Raw genomic sequence first — 26,208 nt, 5'->3', positions numbered from 1 at the left:
GGATAGGCACCTTCATTCATGATTTTGTTCAGTAATTAGCAGTTGATGCAGAAAGAGCATACGCCACCCTTCTTCTTTGTGAGGACCCCTGGAGAGGAGCAAAGACTCTTGGAACATTCAATGATCTATCTCGCAGCATCTTCTCTGTTTCTCCCTGAATTATCTGTTGTTCAACTGGTGATACCCTATGGAAGTGCTGGATAATTGCTGTGTGATCTTCAGAGTTGATGTAGTGTTTTACCATGGGCCAATTGGTCTTTCTTTTCTCCTCTCCAGATTTGAAAGCATCTGAAAATTGATGCACAAGGGCTGTCACTTGCTGATGTTGTGCCTTGATCAAGCCAGATCCTATTGACAGTTCAATAGCTGCTTCCTCTGTTGCATTATTTGTAGTGGTAGCAGAGCACAATTCTTTGTCAATGAGACTAAGCCAACATTCATGGACTGGTTTGGCTGTCCTTGTGGACATACCTTTAGGGCTAAGTTGTAGCTGCTCACAGCTATTAGTGATCCGAAGTTCTCCATGACCGCCTACAATACTTATGATGATTGCTGGCATGCAGACAGCCTTTGTGAGTCTGAGTAGCTATTTGCAGCTGAAAAAACATTCATAGTTTTACTGATGCTATTGACCAATGGCTGGATGTAGTCTTGTTGATGAGGTTGGGATAACGAGGTCTTCAATGGCAAGCAACCACCGAGAGCAATCTTTGTTGTGTTCGCTTGTTGGAATACCTTCATCAGTCTGGAGCTATGATCTTCTACAGTCTGTGACTACTTGTGATTCCTGTGAGAAGTCCCATCCTAGTATAACATTATGACTACATTACATTAAAACACAAATTCAAAGGGCTGTATTCAGTTACTGACAGTTATTTTTGCAATATACTGTTGGCTGGCTGTATTTCCCATTTAGGACTTACAGCAAAATTGTCTTTGCATCACAGAACATAATCATCTTTTGCTGATGACAATAATCATTTTACATTATAGGAAATGAAACCCCTGAGTCAAATAACACCTGAACAGATTGGCCATCAGTGATGCCACCAGTGAAATTTCCTGACATCTTGGTGATGGACATCTATGGAAGATTTTCACCTGTGGTGGCCTCATCTTCATAGATGGTCACCTTGCTTAATTTTTCAGAAGTTGGCAGCTATGCAAGCGGCTGGTATCTCTATACTGTGATGGGAAATGACTATGCCATGTTGGGGAACAAATTTGTCCAAGGTATGGCAATAGGCTTTGTTGTTTAGATTGGTGACATCTGGTGGCAGCATTCAACATGTCCAGGATGTCCTCAGTGGAAAAATTCTGGCATGTGGTTCTCTATCCTCCAATTGTCTGTTCTTCACATGGGACATTATACTTGGTGGAGGAGTTGATTGAACTTGCATTGGTTAGAGGCTGAGTTATTGTTTGATGATTGCAACATAAGTATGAGTTGACAGAAACATTTCATCATGGTGCATTTGACTAATGGTGGAGATTAATGCAAGATTGATACACCTTTTCTTTGACTTTCTGTATTACCTCCTGGTGTATGGGGACTACATTTATGGCTGCTACCTGTTGTGTACATGGTCCAATATTTGTGGTCACCATACATTGCTGTGTCTTTTCTCTTACTATCTGTTGAATCATATTCATATCAACCACAGACATTACATTTAGCAGTTGGTCACACTTCTTTCAGCTGACTCTTTCCTGTTGCATTTCTTTGATGTACTGGCACCACATGATGAGTTATTCAGTTCTTGTGACATCCTTCACCAGGAGAGTTTGGTAGATGTCTCTCATGACTCCTTTCATCAAGCGAGAGATTTTGTCAGCTTCTGTCATATTCACAATGTGGCAAGTGCCAAAACATTATGTGTGTATGACTGTGTCATTTTGCCGTGATGGTAGACCTGTTCTTCAGTTTTTTGTCTGTTATTGGGCCTGCTGTTGATTTGTAACTAGACATTTTCTTCAGTTTAGCCTGGAATTTGTCTCAGGTATTGAGTTTTACTTGGTTGTTTCTGGACTACCACTGTGCTGTCCCATCCAAGTAAAAGCACACATTTGCCAAACACATCATGTCATCTCATCTATTGTAACTGGTGACTCAGTGGAATCCCTTCAGCCACTTTCTTCGGTCCTAACAAGCATCTTCAAAAAACACTGATGGATGTGCAGATGACTTACTGCTGTTCTGTAATACATCTGTCACCTGAATATACAGATTTTAGGAACAATTTACTTCTTCTAATCTGGTTCCTGACCACCTGTGCCATGGCTTTTATGTTGCATAATTGGAGCCACAATGTTGTAGATGTTTTGAAGCACCCGTCACCATCACCAAAGAATGTCCCATCAAAACTACAATCAAATCCAACTCAAAAGACAGGGTCATCAGTGAAGTACAACAGTTAGATATGAAAGCACATTTATTACTGACACCAGTGTGCAGCCAGAACAGAACCGATCGCCTAGGCAGAGCATGCAGCTACTTGTACAAGAAACTTCCTGGCAGATTAAAACCGTGTACCCGACCGAGACTCGAACTCGGGACCTTTGCCTTTCGCGGGCAAGTGCTCTACCATCTGAGCTACCGAAGCACAACTCACACCCGGTACTCACAGCTTTACTTCTGCCAGTACCTCGTCTCCTACCTTCCAAACTTTACAGAAGCTCTCCTGCGAACCTTGCAGAACTAGTTCTATGTGTATACAAAAACAATGAAGAGGGTGACATATATGCTGATTTACCAAAGTCTTTATTAGCAAGTTCAGCTATCTGATAGGTAAGAAATGCAATAATGTCTCTGTCCACTAAACTTTCAAGTCCAGGAACATTGGGTACTCCTGTACCTCCACATACAATTGCTACGGTAAACCCTCCATTACCATGACTGAAAGAATCATTAATATCTAAACTAAAATTAAGTCTGCAACTGACAAAGACAGCTGGGCCATCCAGCAGGGCTTGGGCAACGACAGACTTGACTGGAATACGATTCTTCTTGTCTCCAGCTGTTGTAGCAAATTCAATGTTCTCGATGGTCTTGTAGACTGTCTGTTTAGAACGGCGGCGGTTCCTTCTGTACTGGTCAGTTAATGTACCTTTTAGTCTCATCAGAAGTTATATTACGTGAGAGAGCTTGGAGCATTGGAAGATTAAATATTATCTTGTTTCATCCCCCCTCATTATTAGGAGTCCTTCTATTAGTTCTTTATTAGATACAGTTTCTTCAGGAACTAATGACCCAAATATTCTGTGTCTTTTGGCCTCCAGTGCCTTGCATTGGAAGATTAAATATAATCAGATTTCATCCTCCTCATCACATTGTCTGCATACAGTTACTTATTCCTCTATACTCATCACGTGCAGGAAGTTCCCATAGCCAGTCATAAGTTCTACCATGAGTTCCTTCACTGCCACTGATTTCTGAGCAACAAGAGACCCCTAGCAGGTTTACCTCATTGCTTTTCTCTAGCCCCAAAAGGGTTTCATAGCATTTTGCAATCATTTTTGATCTCATTGCTGGGGCTTGTAATCTATCCCTCCCTCACATCATTTATTAATTGTCACTGACTTCATAATTAACTCAACATTAAACTTTACAATAAAACTTTTTACTTATCTTCTTTTCTCATAATTGGCTCCCGTTCTTCATGTCTAGGAGCTGATTCTTGAAGCTGAAATTTTTGATATTATAGGTTCTCATAGTTACAATTGATGTAATAACTTCTGAGAGAATTGTCTGAGCAGTTAATTCTATCCTTGCTACCCTCCCTGTTTTCCTGTCCCTGTTGCTTCATAACCTGGGTTGTGAGTAACTAAATCCACTTTCCCTTCTTCCCTTTCCTTCCCCTCTCTCCTCCCTGATGAAGGAACATTTATTCTCAAAGCTAGGAACGTAAATTTTTGGTTGTTTTTTGTGTATCTATCGGCTGTACTGAGCTGAGGTAAGTACTGGCCACCCCCTCTATCTCTTTGTTAGTATTTGTTTCACATCTTTATATGAGATTTTCCATTAATTATTTAATTCTATTCTCTCACATTTTTCTATATCACACTGTCTTTACAATTTCCACTTCAAAACCAAAAATTACATTGTTGTTGCCAAAAATAAAAACAAGTCTGATCACATCAGAGGTATGCCCACTACTAATCCGTTCTGCGGCACTAACAATATTCCAAAGCATTTATAAATTTTCTTGACAAATGAATCTCCACCAATTTATATCATTTTTTTTATAAATTAATCCAGAAGTAAACATCCTCAGATCGTGCAATTAATAATAGAGCTACAGAGCTAGTACATATTGACAATGAAAATAAAGTTATTTCTTTTTATGGATTATAGCCTGAAATATACCACATTGTGTGCAAAATCATAGGCATTTCCTTTTGAGAAACAGTTGAGATAATTGTTTAAAAATTTGTAATTATATTCAGTATCGCCTACTTCTGGTCTGGAAAAATTACGCTAGTGGAGGGTGTCCCTTTACAATATCCCCCTCACAAAATTTGGAAACACTATGTTTATAATATTTTGTGACAGATTAGAAGCTTTGTCAAACAGTGTAGAAAATGAAGCCAAAAGATAGAATACAGCTGTATAGAAGTATCTGATACATAACATATTACAGAAAACATAAGAAACATGTCTGCTATACAAGTCAAAATTTTTACATATATCATGACATGGCATTCATGTTTTCAGATCTGTGGAAAATACTGTCACAAGACAAATAAAACAAAGTCAAAACTACAACATTACAACACTAAACTATAGAAATATGTAGAGACAATGTAAATTTCTAGAATTACAAATTGCAGGTTTACATCCACAAAATCATACCTTCAAAGTTTTCAAAAGAGAAGAGAAAAAAGATCAGAGCCTAAGTGTGTGATGAATGAGCTCACTCGGAAAACTCACAATGGCAGGTACAGACCAGTAGAATATACTCGATAATGAGTAGGAATATAGCATAAAATCAATCAGCCACATAAACCAGAGCATTTCAGGATATGTTGACTCATGGAAGGACAATATAACAAAAATATATTACAATGTGGGAACCGACCCCTGGATCCAGACCACACTGGGTACAAGCCAGCAAAAAATGTTTTGATGCAACAACATGAATAAAGTTCATAAACATATCAATAGATTCAATCATATGTAAAGAGTAATTATAAGAAGTGTCTAGCCTCAATCAACAGTTGCATGCTCTCCTTGAGTACACACACACACACACACACACACACACACACACACACACACACACACACTCACTCACAGTCGCGATGACCAGTGATACCCAAAACAGTTAAGCATGAGCTTGCCCACAATCAAGTTCCAGTGAGATACAATATTGCAGTACTCAGAATAATACAGGTAAACAGAGTCATTAGCCTTGAATGATGACGTAATTGAGTAGCTTGAGGACCAAAATCAGTGTATGATAGCAGACATGTATACATCTTAATATATTGTCTATACTAGTAAATGTCTTCCACTCTATTTGCTAATGGTTCATACAAACTAACCTATGAACATAGCAGCTTAGAAAATACATTTTTAATTTATAAAAAAGACACACACTGATTTCAAGTTACATAATGTACTGGGAAGTTAATCCCCCTACTCGAAACAAGATGCCATGAAGAGCACATGGTGCAGCCAACCGCAAGTGGTCACTCACGTCAGTAGCAATGATGTGTGTCACTGTGGACCAGAAGAGATTCTCTCTGGTTTCAAGCGGCTAACAGAAGTGGTAAAGGCTGCCAGTCTTGCTTGCAAGATGAAAGCAGAACTGACCATTTGCACACAGTCAACAGCACTGATTGCAGACCTCTTGTAAAGAGGAGGGTCTGAATCAGAGGCTCAGATAGTTTTGCAACCGTGTAGACTGCAGATTCCTTGACTTGCACCAAAGGGTGGTTGGGTTTTCATTTCCACTGAATAGCTCAGGAGTCTATTATACACAGGAGGCAGCTACACGGTAGCAGTGCCTGTGTGGCATGGACTGGGTGGTTTTTTAGGTTAGAGGGTCTCAGGAAAACACAAAAAAGGCTTCAGTCACAAAGGGTCAGGCCGAACACAGGAAGAATGTTGATAAAGGAACCATCAGTATAACAGTTGTAAATTGTCCTAGCTGTGTTGCGAAAGTACCAAAGCTCCAAGCACTAATAGAAAGCACTAATACTCAAACTGTTATAGGCACTGAAAGCTAGCTAAAGCCAGAGATAAGCTCAGACAAAATTTTTGTGAAGAACCTAATGGTGTTCCGAAAGGATAGGCTAAACACAGTTGATGGTGATGTGTTTGTTGCTATTAGATGTAGTTTATCTTGTTGCAAAATTGAATTCCTGTAAGTTATTATGGGCAGAGGTCATTTTTAGCAACCAGAATAAAATAATAATTGGATCCTATTACTGACCTCCCAACTCAGATGATACAATTGCTGAAAAGTTCAAAGAAAACTTGAGTTTGAGATCAAATTTGGACTTGACTCATACAATTATAGTTAGTGGTGACTTTAATTTACCCTCAATATGTTGGCGAAAATACATGTTCAGTTTCAGAGATATGCATAAAACATTATCCGAAATTGTGCTAAATGCGTTCTCTGAAAATTATTCTGTACAGTTAGTTCATGAGCCCATGCAAATAGTTAACAGTTGTGAAAACACACTTGACCTCTTAGAAACAAATAATCCTGATAGAAATGTAGGCTTCTGCAGCCACTGTCACATCCAATAAAATTTTTCTGGGTTTGTGATCACATTGTCAATATATATAAAACTACTGACATTTCAATCCCTGTTGCAAGGTAACTCCTTCAGGGTGTTTTTGTTTTGTAACAGGGACCAAAATGTCAGTAGTTTTATATATGTATTGACAATGGGGTCACAAACCCAGTAAAATTTTATTGAAATAATCCTGGGTTAATAAAAAGCATCAAAATGGGTACAGGGATTAGTGAACACAGGGTTGTCATGGTAAGATTGAATATTGTAACCGCCAAATCCTAAAATAAAAAAAAAAATTCAAAAAAGCAGATAAAAATTCACTTGAAACCATCTATTTCCATTCCTTCCAAAATAAGTGTTGAGCAGATTTAAAGAAATAGTATTGGCAGCAATTGAGAGATTTTACCAAATAAATTAACAAACAGTGGACCTGATCCCCCATGGTATGTTAAATTGTTCAGAACACTGTTGCAAAAACAATGAAACAAACATGTCAAATTTAAACAGATGCAAAATCCCCAAGACTGGCAATGTTCTATGGAAGCTCAAAAATTAGCGCAGACTTCAATGCAAGATGGTTATAACAGTTTTCGCATCAAAACTTTGTCTTGAAACCTGAAGAGATTCCAGTCATATGTGAAGCATGTTAGTGGCAAGAAACAAGTAATGCCTTCTCTGCATGATAGCAATGGAAACATTATAGATGACAGTGCTGCCAAAGCAGAATTACTAATCACAGCCTTCGAAAATTCCTTCACCAAAAAAGATGGAGTAAATATTTCAGAATTCAAATGAGGAACAGCAGCCAACATGAGTAACGTAAAAGTAGATATCCTCAAAATAGTGAAGCAACTTAAATCACTTAATAAAAGCAAGTCTTCTGGTCCAGACTTTATAACGATTAGGCTCCTTTCAGAGTATGCTGAGCCAATAGAGCCATACTTAACAGTCCTATACAACCATTTGCTCTACAAAAGATCCATGCCCAAAGACTAAAAGGTTGCTCAGGTCACACCAATATTCAAGAAAGGTAGTAGGAGTAATCCACTAAATTACAAGCCCATAGCATTAACGTCCATATGCAGCAGCATTTTGGAATTTGTATTGTGTTAGAACATTATGAATTACCTTGAAAAAAATGGTGTATTGACACACAGTCAACATGGATTTATGAAGCATTGTTCATATGAAACACAAATAGCTCTTTACTCAAATGAAATATTGAGTGCTATTGGCAGTGGATTTCAGATTGATTCTGTATTTCTGGATTTTTGGAAGGCTTTTGACACTGTACCACACAAAAAAATTAATTAATATCTTCTCAGTTACATGACTGGATTCAAGATTTCCTGTCAGAGAGATCACAGTTCATAGTAACTGACTGAAAGTCATCAAGTAAAACAGAAGTGATTTCTGGCATTCCCCAAGGAAGTCTTATAGTCCCATTGCTGCTCCTTCTCTACATAAATGATCTGGGAGAGAACCTGAACAGCTGTCTTACATTGTTTGCAGATGTCACTGTCATTTATCAAGTGATAAAGTCATCCATAATGATTTAGAAAGGATATCTGGATGGTGCAAAAAAATGGCAATTGAATCTAACTAACAAAAAATGCGAGGTCATCCACATGATATCTAAAAGGAATCCATTAAACTTCAGTTACATGATAAATCAGTCAAATCTGAAGGCCATAAATACAACTAAATACCTAGGAATTACAATTACAAACAACTTAAATTGGAAGAAACTCATGGAAAATGTGGGGAAGGCTAATCAAAGACTGCGTTTTATTGGCAGGACGCTTAAAAAATGTAACATATCTTCTAAGGAGACTGCCTACACTACACTCATACATCCTGTTTTAGAATACTGCTGTGCTTTGTGGGAGCCTTACCAGATAGGACTGATGGAGTACATTGAAAAAGTTCAAAGAAGGGTGGCACATACTGTATTATCGTGAAGTAGGGGAGAGAGTGTCACTGAAATGATTGAAATGATTCAAGATTCGGAGTGGACAGCATTGAAACAAAGGGGTTTTGGTTGTGGCAAAATCTTCTCACTAAATTCCAATCACCAACTTTCTCCTCTGAATGCAAAAATATTTTTCAAAGACATACCTCCTGGTTCTAATTTTAAAAACAAATCTTTTAACAGATCCAAATGTTGTTCCCAAGTCATTTCAGTGACAAAAATATCATCAACGTACAAAATTAATTTTGAACTCACTTCACTTCCCAAGACTGATCCAGAGCCCTTATGAACTCAGCTACAGGTAAATTTAGCCCAAATGTCACCACACAGTACTGGAAACATTTACCTCCATAGAAAAATGCTGTATACTTTCAAGTGTTAATTTCAAGCTGGATCTGGTGAAATTCAGAGGTCAGGTCCAAACTACTCATGTACTTTACATAATCAAATTGTGTAACATCTTGTCCATGTTCTCAGGGTGGACATTCTCTCTGAAAGAAATTTATTAAGATGTCTAGAGACCAAAACAATTCTCACTCCACAACTGAAGGATTATTGTAAGCACTCCTATTTCTTTCAATTACATCCCATGTGCCCTTTTTATGAATTTCTTCCTCTATGTCTTCCGTTTTTGAAAATGGTATATTACATGCCTTGAAAAAGAAAGATTGACAATCTCTAAGGTAAAGCATGCCCTGACAGCCATTCACCTTCCCTGGTTTTGCACTAAATACATTTATAAACTCCAATAACAAACTTCTAAGTTGTTCCTTTTGTAGGTCAATAAGAGTTGTAGCTTCCCTTACTTCAGAATCTACTACACTTTCAAAGTCTTGATCCTCAGTCTCATTAAAATGTATATCATCATCAACCACCTGGTACTCAACTTGGTTCATGATGTTTTGCAAATAGTTAGAACTTTTCCCACAGTTTAAAGTAGAGAAATTAGTATTACTTTCAGGTTCCAAAATAAACAATTCTTTAACATGCCATAGTAAATGAGCCTCATCTTTCGCTATCCAATCCATAACAAGAATTATATTTTCTTCCAGCCTAGGGATCATTAAGCATCCACGTTCAGAGATTTTGTCTTCTAAACCAAACATTAAAAGTACATGAGATTTTACCAATTTGCTTTGCTTACCTGTAGCTCCTCTAACATTTACACCTACAATGGTCATTTCCACAAAATTTGTGCTGTATTCAATCTTGTTTCTAAGTTGTTCAGATACACCACAAATTAGGCTATGTGTATCAATCAAACAGTTTCCTTCCCACTGATGAATCTTAATATCAATGTAAGGACACCCAAAATCTAAATCATCATCTCTGTTATTAGACACTTCACATAAAAGATCACTTTTTATTTCATCAAATGCTACATCCACACTGTCTTTACAACATTTTATCAGCCTTACACTTTACATAAAAGACCACTTTTTATTTCATCAAATGCTACTTCCACACTGTCTGTACAACATTTTATCAATCTTACTGGTATCATAGCATTACTTTGGTTACTTGTGTTTCCAGGTACAGATCAAACACAATAACACTGTTTTCTGACCAAGATAAGAAATCATTAGTACATACTACATCAAAATTCTGATTACCCTCACATTCTGGTTTGTGATTAGTACCTACATCACCATAAATAAACATAGTATCCCAAAACTTCTGATCAAAACATAAATGAGAAATCTTATGTGTTCAACTTCAGATACCTGTCCTATATCATTACCACTGTTACTATTGTCTAATTTCAAGTGTAGATTGGGGTTCTGTGCATGTTGTGTTTCCTTGCCCCAAAACTGTGGACTTTCATTGAGATGTACTGTCATTTCCTCAGTAGTTACCACTACGATTGTTTCTTCTATTAAATTGCCCATCGTTATACCCATTATGCCGATTCTGCTGATGTTCGAAATTTCTCTCTCTATTAACACTCTGACCATCATAGAAGATACCATTATCTCTGTTTCTGTAGTGATTCCCACTGTGATCTCTGTCATTCCAATTGTTACGGTACATACTTCTTTCTACTGCACTATCCAGCCTCTCAACATATTGTAATAATTGTTCAAGACAATTGTCAGGTCCGTGTACTAAATCCCACTCCAACCATTCTCGTAATATCCTTTTTAGTGCATGAGTCAAGATCATTTCATCAAATGGTTTGTCAATATGTGTCAATTTCTAAAGTTGGTTTGAAACAGAATACCATCCATATTTCTATAATTAGAACCATTCAGAAATTCCCTTTCAATTTTCCCCTGTTCAGCTTCTGAGCACAATTTATCTAAAAACTTTTCACAAAACTTTGATAAGTTTCCCAATGACTTAAATTTAAATTTACCCAGTATAGAGCTTTGCCTTCAAGACATCTTTTAACAAATTTAGGTTTTTGATTGGCACTCATGCCTGACACAAAACTGTTTCTACAGTAGTGCATAATATACACTTGATGTATATTGTCTGATGGAAAACTTTTAATTGGAGTGTTGGACCATGCAATACCATTGTTTGAATACAGATTTTTGTGAATGGAATTTTCCCGAACCACTGAAATTTTTTGATCTGCATATTTTTTCAACATTTTAATATTTGATCTAAACTAGTGATGTTTTGTTCCATTTTTTCCACTACAGCCTTCTGTTCAACTTTGATGTCTTGCTGATTCAACAACAAACTCATTTTCCAAAACAATAAATTTATTTTCTAAAACATTAACTTTTTCATTTCTTAGCTCTGAAAGATGATTACTAAGTTGGTCCATTTGCTCTTTAACCCTGTCCATGTTACTATTGTTTTCAGTTTTGAGGTCATTTAATTGTCTTTGCAGAAAAGTAAATTTTTCAGTTAACTGATCATTAACTGCACTAAATTTGCTATTGTTATCTGTTTTCATTTCCTCTAGTTTTGCCAAAATTTATGGCAAAATATAAGTTTTTTCACTTCTACATCACACCTGCCCTTGTCTCTATTCATTTTGTTATCAAGCACATGAGTCCACAAACCAATTAGTTTCACAAATAGTTTGCACTTATCTTTCCTTTTTGATGTCATTCGTTATAGTTGTAAAAGCCTCTTTCATTTGATCTGGTCTGTCATTGTTGGTAGTACAACGTCACTGTTGATACAACTTTGTTGGGCAGCTCTCAGTCTTCTTTCTTTGAGTGATCAGAAATCCATTCATACATAAACTGCAAAGGACACAAATCACTCTTCCTTCTTCTGCAACAGGCATAACTTCATTATCGGTCAATTGATCCTGGGTGATGCCACCACTTGTAATTTACCCCTGCCTCACATCATTTGTTGATTGTCACTGGATTCATATTTAACTCTTTTAATGAGCTTTTAGGGGAGTAAGATTTACAATAAACTTTTGACTTATCTTCTTTTCTCGAGTTGCCTCCATGTCTTCACATCTAGGGGCTGATTCCTGTAGATGAAATTTTTGATATTATAGGCTCTCATGGTAATAATTTCTGAATGAATTGCCTGAGCAGTTAATTTTATTCTCCCACATTTTTCTGTTTCACACTGTCTTTACAATTTCAACTTCAAAACCGAAAATTACATTGTTATTGCCAAAAATAGAAACAGATCTGATCACATTGCACTAACAATATTCCAAAGAGTTTACAAATTTTATTGACATTAGCAAACATAATAAATATCATCAGATGGCGCAATTAATAATAGAAATTTATGTGTGTGTCAGATATTTTGTAACTTCAAATATTTCTAAAAAAACTAATTTTAACTGTACATACAGAACTAATACATATCATCTGTGGCAACAAAAATAAAGTAATTTATTTTTATGAATTATAGCCTGAAATGTTTTATTAGAGAAACAGTTGAGATAACATTAACATGTTTAAAAATTTGTAATTATTTTTGGTATCGTCTACTTCTGTTGAGGAAAAATAATGCTGGAGGAGGGTGTCCCTTTACATGCTTATATCAGTTTCAGAGCTACTTGGCTGTCTGAATGAATGTAAATGCCACGAATACAGTAGCCAGTTTGCATAAAGAGAGTGCTGTCTCCAGTCTGGGCTGTACCTTGTATATGTCAATCCCAGCACCTTTGTCTGTTTTCTGTCTGTTAGCAAACCAGAATTAGTCTCCTGAAAAGTTGGTGGGTTGGTTCAAGGGAGGGGACCAAACAGTTAGGTTATCAGTCTCAATGGATTAGGGAAGGTCGGGAACAGAAGTTGGCCATGACCTTGCACAGGAACCATCACAGCATTTATCTGAAGTGATTTAGGGAAATCATGGAAAACATAAATCAGGATGGGCAGCTGAGAGTTTGAAGCAATGTTCTCCCGAATGCATGTGTGGTGTGCTAACCAATGCACCGCCTTGCTCGGTCCTAAAAAATATTGAGGTTTATTCTTCCATTGCTCCCTATTTGCAATTGTTGCCCTGAAAGGTTCATTGAAGCAGCTGGAGGCTGTTGTATATAAGCCAGCATTTGCCTGACCTAACCTAATTTATCACATTCCCTATATTGGCGTGGGATTCTGGACTTCCTAAAGATTAGCGGTTCTAAAGACAATTTTGCATGCTGAACTCCCCCTAGGTATTTCACAGCCCCCTCTACTGGTAGAGTTTTATTGAAGAGCTTGAGATTTCAGTATGTGTCCTTGACATGCTTCTTTGTGGATGGTACTACAATACTTTTCTTGGGACTGACCCTTAGATCCTATTTCCTGCACCAGCTTTGTACAATGGTCAGTGTTCAATGCAAATTTTTGTAATGGTACTAGCATATTTGCCAAGTATTACTATGACTAAATCATTTGCAGATCCTTGGCAAAAGTAATCTCTAATATTTGTCTCTTCAATGTGTTCATTTGCCACTAGTATCACAACAGTGAAGATGGAACCCCTCCTTGCAGACACCCTCTGGGTGTGTTGATCCTCATTTTCTGATTCGTCATGGTGGCTGTTACATACATACATTAATCCTTGATCCATAGATCATGAATACGACATTTCATAATGATGTGGAATGTGTCACTTTAAAATAAGTTTTCTTTACAAAAAATAATTTTATTTTTAATTTTTTTTTCCGTTACTACTTCATATCTAAGAATTCATCTATGGAGTAGAATGAGTTTTCATTCAGAAATTCTTTTAATTTGCTTTTAAATGTTGGTTGACTATCTGTCAGACTTTTAATACTATTTGGCAAATGACCAAAGATTTTTGTGGCATCATAATCACCCCTTTCTGTGCCAAAGTCAGATTTAATCCAGAATAGTGAAGATCATCCTTCCTTCTAGTGTTGTAGCTATGCACTTTGCTGTTATTTCTGAATTGGAATGGTTTATTAATAACAAATTTCATAAGCAAATATATGTATTGGGAAGGTACTGTGAATGATCCCAAGTTCCTTAATTAAATGTCTGCAAGGTGAACTTGGGTGAGCTCCAGTTATTATTCTGATTACATGCTTTAGTGTAATGAAAACATTCTCTCTTGATGACGAATTGCCCCAAAATATGATTCTGTATGACAGCAGTAAATGAAAATAGGCATAGTAGGCTAATTTACTGATATATTTATCACCAAAATGTGCAATAACCACAATAGCATAAGAACCTAACCATTTCAGCAGATCATTGATGTATTTTTTCCAGTTCAATTTCTCATCAATGCACACACCCAGAAATTCTGAGTATTCTGCCCTAGCAACAGATTTCTGTTTATAGTCTATATTTATCATTGGTGTTACGCCATTAACTGTACACAATTGTATGAACTGTGTTTTCTCAAAATTTAGTGAGAGTTCATTTGCAGTGAAACACTTAATAATTTTCTGAAAGACATTATTTGCATATTTCCTCAGCTGATTCTTGCTTGACGGGTGTAATTACTATACATGCATCATCAGCAAAGATAACTAGCTTTGCATCTTCATGAATATAGAGTGGCAAGTCGTTAATATATATTAAGAACAATAAAGGACCCAAGACTGAACCCTGCGGGACACCATTTTTCATAGCTCCCTAGTTAGAGGACTCTTTTCGTTTTTGCAGACTTTCTGCACTGTTAATTTCAACCTTCTGCAGTCTTCCAGTTAAGTTTGAATTAAACGATTTGTGCACTGTCCCACTCATATTACAATAATTAAGCTTATCTAGAAGAATTTCATGATTCACACAATCAAAAGCCTTTGAGAGATCACAAAATATCCTAATGGGTGATGTTCTGTTGTTCGATGCATTTAATATTTTATCAGGGAAAGCATATACAGCATTTTCTTTTGAAAAGCCTTTCTGAAAACCAAATTGACATTTTGTTAGTACCTCATTTTTACAAATATGTTATGCTACTTTTGAATACATTCCTTTTTCAAGAATTTTGGATAAAGCTGTCAGAAGTGAGATTGGGTGGTAGTTGTTAGCATCAGATCTATCTGGAAAAATGCCCTGTTTCAGGGAGCTACTACATATGTGGCTGAGAATCCTACTTATTTGTTGAGAGTAAGCTTTTAGTACTCTGTTTGAAATGCTATTAATTCTATGTGAGCTTTTAATTTTGAGTGAATTTGTTATTTTCCTAATTTCAGGAGGAGAGGTGGGTTGAATTTCAGTTTTATCAAACTGCATAGGTACTGGCTCTTCCATATACTGCCTTGCATTTTCTAATGAATAGCTGGGTGTTATTTTCTCTACAACACTTAAACAATGATTATTAAAATTTTTTCTACTTCTAACTTCTTGTTAACAAACTTTTCATTGTGTTCGATAAAAATACAGTCTTCCTGTGCTCACGTTTGCCACATAATTCTGGACATATAACTTTTCTTAATACAGTGCAGTAGTTTTTATAATGTTTCACTGTTTTGGGATCATTACTCCTCTTAGCTACAAGATACATTTCCCTTCCCTGTTTACAAGATAATTTTATCTCTTTAGCAAGCCATGGCTTTTTACATGGTTTCTTACAATTATATTTCACTGTTTTCTTAGGAAAACTGTTTTCAAATATACTCATAAAGGTATCATGAAATAGATTAAATTTTAAATTAGCATTATCTTCCCTGTACTCTTCATCCCAGTCCAACTGTTGGAAGCTTTCCCTAAAATTTTGAATTTTTAAATCGTTAATTGAACACACTGTTTTGGAGGATTGTTTTGCATTACTGTATGGAGCTATATCATGTACTGTACCTAGCTGTGTATCATGATCAGACACACCATTCTTAACAGGAAAAGTTTTTATTTGATTATATATATCTTAGTCTATGAAAACATTATCTATCAGTATGCTGCTTTCCTGCACCACCTGAGAAGGAAAATCAATAACTGATGTCAAATTGAAAGAACCAAGTAATACTTCAAGATCAAGCTTTCTATCGGACTCTTTTAGACAATCTACACTGAAATCGCCACAAACAATAATTTGCCTTCCTCTAACAGACAGCACAACAAAGAATCCAAGTTTTTCAAAAATAGTTGAAAATTTTCCAATGGGGACCTATACACGGCAACAATTATAAAAGTGACATTATTTAGTTTAAGCTCGCATGCACGTGCTTCTATATGTTGCTCTACACAAAATTTTTTAGCTTCCAAATTTTTCACACACTGACAGATTTTAGCATATGTGTCAACTCCTCCTCTCACCATAGTGTCTCTACTTACATGTGCTGAAAGCTTATATCCACCTACAAATTATCATTTCCATACCTGTGACTATATGATGTTCAGACAGGCATAGTACTTCTATTCCACCCTCAGTTTCTAAATCATCTAAACATACAAGAAGCTCATCTACTTTGTCTCTTAACCCTCAGACATTTTGATGCAATATATTAACATTATTTTCACTGTGCTTTTATGTGAATTTTGTGGCATACTAACATTATTTTTCACTGTATTGTTATGAAAATCTTGTGATATTTCCACATGTCTAGTACCTGCCTGTCTGAACTTCTCATTAAGCTTAATTTCAATCAATGTAGGGTGACTGGACACTGATCCTAGCCTAAAAAAGTACTCCAATGAGTTTCAGTGCCCCCCCCCCCCCCCTTTAATATTTTGCTATCATCCCAGCCAGTTTAGCCTTCCCATAATTACTGAAATGCAGGCCATGTCTTGTGAAGTCCCACCTACCAATACCATCAACAGAAACCAAACCTATGCCTGACAAAGTAGATGCCTGAAGCAGCTGACCTAGCTCCATATTGACCCTCCTGACAGAGCTGTTCAATTGGGGCTGATCATACCACATTAAAGCAGGAACCAAGCCAAAATTTGTATGGTCCATTGCAGATGCTATTTTTACCAGGTCACACTCAATATTGTTGCTCTGATCCCTATCAATATTGTATACCGCTCCACCCACTACCACAACATGATCCTGCTTTGTAAAACCCTTGCACAATGATCCTACATCCTCTATCACCTGGCTATGACATGCACTGGGCTTGAAAATACTTGTGATCTGGTACCTGGCACCTAATTTTTCCTGCAAGATCTGGCCCACACCTCTTCCAAGGCTACTATTTAACAACAGAACATACTACCTACTTTTTTTTGCAAAAGTTGGTTTCCTAGTGAAAGTCTGTTGAGTGCTGAATACACTTACATCTACTTGAGCCTCTTCCTTAGTTGACTGAGGCAGCAAGGCAAATCTATTGTTTGTGCCAATGATGAAACTGTCAGATACAGTTCTCTTTTTGTGGCCCCTGTTCCTTACTACCATTTTCCACCTGCCTTCACCCTTCCCTCCCCCCCCCCCCCCTAACCTCATCTGTTCCTCCCTAGCACTAACCAGTTTAGCCTGAAGGGCTCTAATATTCACTTCCTGTTCCTCTATTTTCCTCTTCCTTGAACATACCCTGCAATACCATGGAAGAGACCCATTTACTTCAATCAATTCCCATGCCACTACATTCACCCCAGTGTAACCATCTGCCACAACAGCTGCACAGAACCCCAGAACTGACTTTCCTATGGCAGCTCAAACACTTCTTGCCCATGGTTGTTTACAATATTTTTGCAATATATATCTGGCAGTAACAGTAATATTCTATTAACTACAGATCACAAGAGTCATTAACATTATGTGGGACACTAATATATGTGTATAGTATTAATACAGTTATGTAATGCAGTTGAACTAATGTTAAAAATCAAAACCTGCATACCTGAAAAATTAGGCCTATGATCATATATGCGTGATATGTACTTTACACATTTTGAAAGGAAATAAAAGATAGAACGTAAAACCTTTAGTTGCCTGAGTAGGTATGGCACTACTAAATATATGTGTAATGGAAACAACCTAAATTCTTCACTTAATACTTAAAGAAATGTCTTAAATTTGTATATAAACCTACATCATAAAGTACAAGGAAACCGGTCCTTAGGTCCCCCCCCCTCCCCCTCCCACCCTGAGAAATACTTTGAAACAAGTAAAACCTTCAGTAGATAATGTAAAACAGACTCTGATTAACTTCATTACAGTATAATATTAATTTAATTGACAGATATTATAGAATTAATTACACGAGCTTAATATTCAAGCATGTGTCATCTGTGCCAGTGCTTTCATGTACTCATCATGGTCTTAATCCACCTATGTATCATGGTCTCTGTACCACGCTCTTCTGTAGCTCTAACCATGGGGTTGTAGGCTGTACTAAGAGCCCCTTTGATGTCTGGGAAGATGTAGAGAGCAATTTTCTGAAAGTGTAGTGCTTTTTCCATCTTCCCCACAAGTTGGTGAATTGCTGTTACACATGATTTTCCTGGTTGATGTGTGTGCTGTTTTACATGTAGAGGAACCTTAATTATCCTCCCTTGCCTAATACCCACACTAACCAGTTTTTCTAATGTCTTTAGGTGGATGAATGACAGACTGATCAGTCTTATATCCTTAGCCTTGATATAAACAGTTCTCTCTGGCTTCAAAATGAAAACTATCTTCACTGTCCTCCAAGCATTAGGAATGGCTCCTACTGCCATGCTCTGCATAGGAATCCAATTACTCCCTCTCCTACTTGTTGCAGTAGAGCAGGTGATCTTCCTTCATGACTTGGTGTCATGAACAGATGAAATGCCCTAGCTGCCTGCTGACTGTTTTTGAAATAAACACATTTTCTGGCAAATTCTCACTTCACCCTTTGGTTCCCTACGAACCAGTACCTCCCAGAAACTGAATCTTGGTCTGTATTATCTACCAGTGTGTGCTGAGGGAAGTGAGTCTTGAGGAGCACATCTGGCATCTCACACACTGTCCTATACTCACTGTCCTCCTTCCTTAGAGTGCCTCCTGGATTGGTTCATATTCTATTGTGGATTTTATGAAGTCTAGTGCATGTAGTAGTACCTTCCACCTCCTCACAGACAGCCTTCCAGAATAATAGTATTGCTTGCTTAATTTCAAGGTTGTATTTAGTAAGGGCCTCCCCATATTTTGCCCATTGTCCTTTCCTTCTTACACTGTTGAAGTCTTCTTATGTGCTTCCTTTGCAATTCCAAGTTAATAGTTCCATCAATGTACATTCTTTTTTGTGCACCCTTTGGTGATAGGACAGTTTTCTAAGTATGAAGTCATAATGGTAGACATCACTTCATCCACCATTTCTTTAAGACATATTGTATTCCTTACTGAAGTTTTGATTTTAGCTACACATAAGATTTGTGTGCATTTAGGTCTTTCCTAAAGTTTACTTTTGTAGAATTTGTGTAGGCTATTTCAGACTCAAACTTAATATATTTGTGGTCAAATAAGGCAACATCCAATGCCACATTACCTTGTTTCCCTAAATTACTTCTCCCCTTCATATGTTCTTGAAGGTCTCTATTCAGGATCTTCAAGTTACTCTTGAGTAAATATTCAAGGAAGTACTCACCTCTACTGTTGGTGTTACTGCTTCCCCACATCAGACTGTGGGTATTGGCATCACAGCCAACCAACTGTTGTTCATTCAGCTGTGAACAGCTATCTACTAGTCTCCTCACTTCCTGGGAAGAAGGAGCACTGTCCTTTTCAGGAAGGCAAGCTGAGTCCAGTACAATTTCACTTGTGCTACCTTCCTAATGCTGCTTCATCCTGGAACAAAAGTCTTCCATCAGCATGGATGAAATTCCAGTTTTGATGTAAATGCATGATCTAGAGTTCTTTAGATTTCTAGCATAAACCAACTTATTTCCAGTTCCTCTGAGGCTCAAACTATGCGCCCTTTATATAAACAGAGTTCCTGGATCAGGGCCACAAACATTACGTGTCTTCCCAGAAGATGACTCAGGGTGGCAGTTCCCCATTTACTCTCTTGCAGGTTTATCTTTAACAACTGTAGGCACTAACTTGGAACTATGATCACTTCTAATGTCTTTGATTGTCCTGATGGTAAACCATGAGAACCATAAGTATAATTTCAGGTCCCGTTCTCATATAGCCCTCAAGGATTCTCCACTGACTTCCACCACAAGGGTTTCACTATCTGGTACAATCTTTTGGTTGATAACCCTCCAGTCCTTTGTTGAGACCTCATGGTTCCGCATCTGTACTTTCCTGAATGGAGTCTCTGGAGGAGTATCCTTATGAAGTTTCAGTATGCAAATTGATATTTTTGCAGTCCTGAAGAGCTCAGCCACTGTCTGGAGATATCTTGGACTTTCTTTCCTTATGTTGATCTACCATTCCCATACCTTTATCCCTGTTGGATAGCCAATATCCTGAAAACTGAGACTGCAGTACTATAGGTCTGTTTTCCAATTTCATGCCTCAATTTTCTGCATCTGATTATACTGATAAGTGGGAGCATTACACTCAACCCTTGTTCTCTTGTTCCGTTTCTTGTAGGTAGAAGGGGTCTGTTTGCCCCCTTCACTCTGAGGCAGTCTTTTTTTTCAAGTCTTAAGTTCAAGACTTGCTAATAATCTCCATTTACGTTTAGGAAGCCGTTCTTTGCCTTCCATTTTTTCATCCTTTGAGACATTTTTTTCCTGAGCCCCAAACAAGGTTTATACACTCCTGGAAATTGAAATAAGAACACCGTGAATTCATTGTCCCAGGAAGGGGAAACTTTATTGACACCTTCCTGGGGTCAGATACATCACATGATCACACTGACAGAACCACAGGCACATAGACACAGGCAACAGAGCATGCACAATGTCGGCACTAGTACAGTGTATATCCACCTTTCGCAGCAATGCAGGCTGCTATTCTCCCATGGAGACGATCGTAGAGATGCTGGATGTATTCCTGTGGAACGGCTTGCCATGCCATTTCCATCTGGCGCCTCAGTTGGACCAGCGTTCGTGCTGGACATGCAGACCGCGTGAGACGACGCTTCATGCAGTCCCAAACATGCTCAATGGGGGACAGATCCGGAGATCTTGCTGGCCAGGGTAGTTGACTTACACCTTCTAGAGCATGTTGGGTGGCACGGGATACATGCGGACGTGCATTGTCCCGTTGGAACAACAAGTTCCCTTGCCGGTCTAGGAATGGTAGAACGATGGGTTCGATGACGGTTTGGATGTACCGTGCACTATTCAGTGTCCCCTCGATGATCACCAGAGGTGTACGGCCAGTGTAGGAGACCGCTCCCCACACCATGATGCCGGGTGTTGGCCCTGTGTGCCTCGGTCGTATGCAGTCCTGATTGTGGCGCTCACCTGCATGGCGCCAAACACGCATACGACCATCATTGGCACCAAGGCAGAAGCGACTCTCATCGCTGAAGACGACACGTCTCCATTCGTCCCTCCATTCACGCCTGTCGCGACACCACTGGAGGCGGGCTGCACAATGTTGGGGCGTGAGCAGAAGACGGCCTTAAGGGTGTGCGGGACCGTAGCCCAGCTTCATGGAGACGGTTGCGAATGGTCCTCGCCGGTACCCCAGGAGCAACAGTGTCCCTAATTTGCTGGGAAGTGGCGGTGCAGTCCCCTACGGCACTGCGTAGGATCCTACGGTCTTGGCGTGCATCCGTGCCTCGCTGCGGTCCGGTCCCAGGTCGACAGGCACGTGCACCTTCCGCCGACCACTTGTGACAACATCGATGTACTGTGGAGACCTCATGCCCCACGTGTTGAGCAATTCAGCGGTACGTCCACCCGGCCTCCCGTATGCCCACTATACGCCCTCGCTCAAAGTCCGTCAACTGCACATAGGGTTCACGTCCACACTGTCGCGGCATGCTACCAGTGTTAAAGACTGCGCAGCTAGCGCCATTCGACGCCCAACACCGTGGTTCCTGGTGTGTCCGCTGTGCTGTGCGTGTGATCATTGCTTGTACAGCCCTCTCGCAGTGTCCGAAGCAAGTATGGTGGGTCTGACACACCGGTGTCAATGTGTTCTTTTTTCCATTTCCAGGAGTGTATCTTGACCTGGTCCAAATTTTCAGCAATGATTTACACTTCTTGGATTGGTCTATTACCCTGTACCACTGCAGAAATAGCTTCCATCAGTTTCAACCCTGATGCTTTGGTGTTTTAGATCTTGTCAATCCTCTCAGCTTCTGCTTTGTTTCTTTCTGTGTTCTCCATTTTGATCCTATGTGAATTGGGCATTTGTTAGGTCGACACCACAGAACTCCAGGAACAAAGGCTAACTATTGAGGGAGGTCAGCCAGTGTTCCTGAGCCTCTGTTCGTGACACATCTTCCCATGTGCCATGCATGCCTCAGCATGGTGTTCATCACACCTTGGGTTGAATAACTGGGGAATTGCCGAGGACAATACGAATGTATGTTGGAGAGTTCTAATGCTCCAGTGGTTTGACATATTGTGAGACAGTTCCACCCTCCATGGATCACATTGCATGATATGTGATGATGACATGGAAAATCCAGTTTACAGAATGTTAACATAATTAGTACTTAAGTGTGGGTGAATGCTTGCCTTTTCACACAAGTTCACTTAAGATAAGTGTAAGATCCAAAGGAATGCCCCTGCAGGTGAGAGTATTAAAATCCTAGTAGTTAACTGCCAAAGCTTTCACTACAAAATGCTGGAGCTTGAAGCTCTTCTGAAAAGCAATGAAGGTCATGCAATATTAGGTACGAAAGCTGGTTAAAACATGAAGTTGATAGCAGTGAGGTTTTTGGGGAAAATTTAAGTTTATATCAAAATGACAGGCTAATGGGATACAGAGGTGGTGTATTTGTTGGAGGACACAAGAAACCCAAATTCATTGGGATGGAAATTAAAGCTGCATGCAGGACTGTTTGGATAAGACTCAGTATCTATGGGGGCATAAAATTGTAATCCTATTGACCACCAGACTCACATCTTGGTGTAACCAAGGGGGCATACAATTGTAATTCTATTTTCTATTAACCACCAGACTCATGTCTTGGTGTAACCAAGTTCCCTTGTACATATGTTCCCCAGTCATACTGTAATTACCACTGGAGACTTTAATTATCCATAAATGAATTGGGAACATTAGAGTTTTGTTAATTACTAAATGCCTTCTCTGAAAACTATTTTGAACAGATAGTTTGGAACCAAACTCTTGATAGAAATATATCAGGTATAAAAGCAACAAATACATCTGATCTCTCTAAAGATGTCCACATCAATCAGTGACCATGACGCAGTTGGAAACTAAAACAAATATTAAGCTATATATGTTCAACAAACTAGATGAAAAAGCAATAGTGTCATATGTCAGTGATGAACTTGAAACTTTTAGATCTGAACAGATGCATGTAGAGGAACTATGGATTAAATTTATATGAATAGTTCATCATGCATTGGATAGATATGTGTACAGTAGAACAGTTCAGAATGGAATGGATCCTTCATAGTATAGAATCACTGTGAAGAAACTTCTAAAGAAACAGAGACTACTGCATGATAGTTGTAAAACAAAGCATAGGACTATAGAGAGAGACATATTTGCATGTCAAGACAGCAATATGTGAAGCCTTCAGTGACTACCATAGCTGGATATTGTCAAATGATTTTTCACAAAACCAAAAGACATTCTATATCATGTCCGGAAAAACAGATCCATTGGTGACCATGCAGCTCTCTAGAATGAGATACCATATTCATATAGTTAAGGCTAACTGGCCAATGACCTTCTTCAGTGCAGATGCACATGCATTGCCGGAAGTCTTACGGGACTTGGCAAGATTGTTTGCCGTAAGTAATGAGTGTAGTGGGCAGGGGCACTACAAATGTAGAGTGTGGACATTAAGTTGGGAATGTGAGACTCATGGGGAGTGTGCAAGGGATAAATCCCTGCAGTCGCACTATCCTCTGTGCCCTCTGTGGCTCAGATGAATAGAGCATCAGTCATGTAAGCAGGAGATCCCAGGTTTGAGTCCTGGTTAGAACACACATTTTCAACTGTCCCCATTGATGTATTCAGCACCTGTCGACAGCTTAGGGTCTTCATTTAATTATCATTTCAAAATACATTCTGGCCATATGTTAAGGCCGTTAGTGGCACTAAATTAGCGCCCAGTTACAAATGGATGAGACAGGAACTGAAATCAAGGATTGCAAAGCTAAAGCAGAGATGTTTACCTCTATTTTAAAATATTCTTTTACAAAGGAAAATCAAGGAGAGTTCTCCCAATTTAATCCTCATACTACCGAAAAGATGACTGAAATAAGTGTTAGTGCCAGTGGTGCTGAGAAAAAGCTGAGAAACAACTGAAATAATTAAAACCAAACAAAGTTCCAGGGCCCAATTGAATCGTTATCAAATTCTATATTGAATTTTTGGCTGAGTTAGCTCCTCCTATCCCTCAGACAAAAAACTGTTCCCAGTTGTCAGAAGAAAGTATAGGTCAAATCCATTTACAAGATTGGTAGTAGAAGTGATTCACAGAACTGCCATCCAATTTTCTTGACAATGATTTCTTGTGGAGCTTTAGAATATATTCTGTGCTCAGATATAATAAAGTATCTTGAACAGAATGACTTCCTGCATGCGAGCCATCAAGGATTCTGAAAACATTGATCATGTGAAAGCCAACTCACACTTTTTTTCAAATGACAAACTGAAAGCTTGGGATCAAGGCAGTCAAGTAGATGCAGTATATCTTGATTTCCAAAGAGCATTTCACTCTGTACCACATCAGGTAGGGAGAATGCAGCAAGTTACCTGGGATGGAGAGTATCAACATATGTAGAAGTAACTTAGGGTGTGCCTGTGGAAGTGCGTTGGGACCCTTTGCTTAATAACCTTGCAGACAATATTAGTAGTAACCTCAGACTTTTTGTGGATGATGCAGCTGTCTATTATGAAGTACTGTCTGTAAGAAGCTGCATAAAAATTCAGTCAGATCTTGATAAGATTTCAAAGTGGTGCAAAGCTGGGCAACTTGTTTTAAATGCTTGGAAATGCAAAGTTGTGCGCTTCACAAAATGAAAAAAACTGACTGTCCTGTGACTGTAATATTAATGAGTCAGTTTGGAATCAGTTAGCTCATACTAATACTTGGGTATACCACTTTTAGGAATATGACATGGAATAACCAGATAGACTTGGGTGAAGCAGGTGGCAGATCTTGATTTATTGGTCATATACTGGGAAAATGAAACAGTCTCATACCAAATAGGACTAAACAGAGAAGGGTGACACAGATGGTCACAGGTTTGTTTGATCTGTGAGAAAGTGCCACAGAGATGCTAAAGAAACTATATTGGCAGACTCTTGATGATGGATGTAAACTAGCCTGAGAAAACCTACTTACAAAGTTTCAAGAACCAGCTTTAAATGATGACTCTAGGAACATACTGCAACCCCCTATCTATCATTCCCATAGGGACTGTGGAGGCTTAATTAGATTTATTACAGCACCTATGGAGGCACTGAAACAATGAGTCTTCCCATGCTCCATGTGTGAATGGAACAGGAAAAACCATAATTACTGCTACTATGGGCTGTACTCTCTGCCACATAATTCACAATGATTTGTATACTATAGATGTAGATAAGAGAAAATAATTTTTAGTGATGAAAGACATTTGCAATTGTAGCCATAACATTGCTACAAAGATTTATTACATGGTGTAGTTTACAACCCAGATGCAGTTTATGAAAAAAAATACTATAGTAAATGGAGTAATAAAATTATTATAAAGAAAAAGAGGGCACAGCTCTTGTGTCCTGTATGAAACTCAGTTGTTTTTCTTCTTTGTGTCGAAAAATTAGATTTTGCTGAAGTATTATTATGTACTCATTGGTTAGCAGTTAATTCTTGAAAGCTTTCGTGATTCATCATTGTGTCTAATTTTTGTTTTGTTTGTTAGAATACATTGATACTGATACAGTTTCATACAACCAATAATTTGAATTCATGCTTGTGATCTATGTTGATTGCAAATACAGCCTCCAGTGCCTCTAATCCCGTGGACTGAAAGGAAGGACGCTCTGCAGACACCTGAAAGATGCATACAGTTGGTCTCTACAGACAATATAATGGGATCTGAAGACTGCCTGTATCTGAATATTTTCAGCCCAGAGGTATTTATCTTAGATTC

General features: G+C 38.4%; 1 protein-coding gene across 1 annotated transcript in view; it reads left to right on the top strand.

The window, feature by feature from the left end:
* Window positions 1-26,208, top strand: part of LOC126327663 (esterase FE4-like) — a 139,963-nt gene that overhangs the window by 6,888 nt on the left and 106,867 nt on the right. Inside the window, exon 3 of the mRNA XM_049995906.1 lies at window positions 26,057-26,191. Coding sequence (XP_049851863.1) covers window positions 26,057-26,191 — 135 coding nt within the window. The remainder of the gene's footprint in view (window positions 1-26,056; window positions 26,192-26,208) is intronic.

The sequence above is a fragment of the Schistocerca gregaria genome, chromosome 2, assembly GCF_023897955.1.
Source record: "Schistocerca gregaria isolate iqSchGreg1 chromosome 2, iqSchGreg1.2, whole genome shotgun sequence".
NCBI classification, from domain to species: domain Eukaryota; kingdom Metazoa; phylum Arthropoda; class Insecta; order Orthoptera; family Acrididae; genus Schistocerca; species Schistocerca gregaria.
This window is presented reverse-complemented; position numbering and strand designations above follow the sequence as displayed.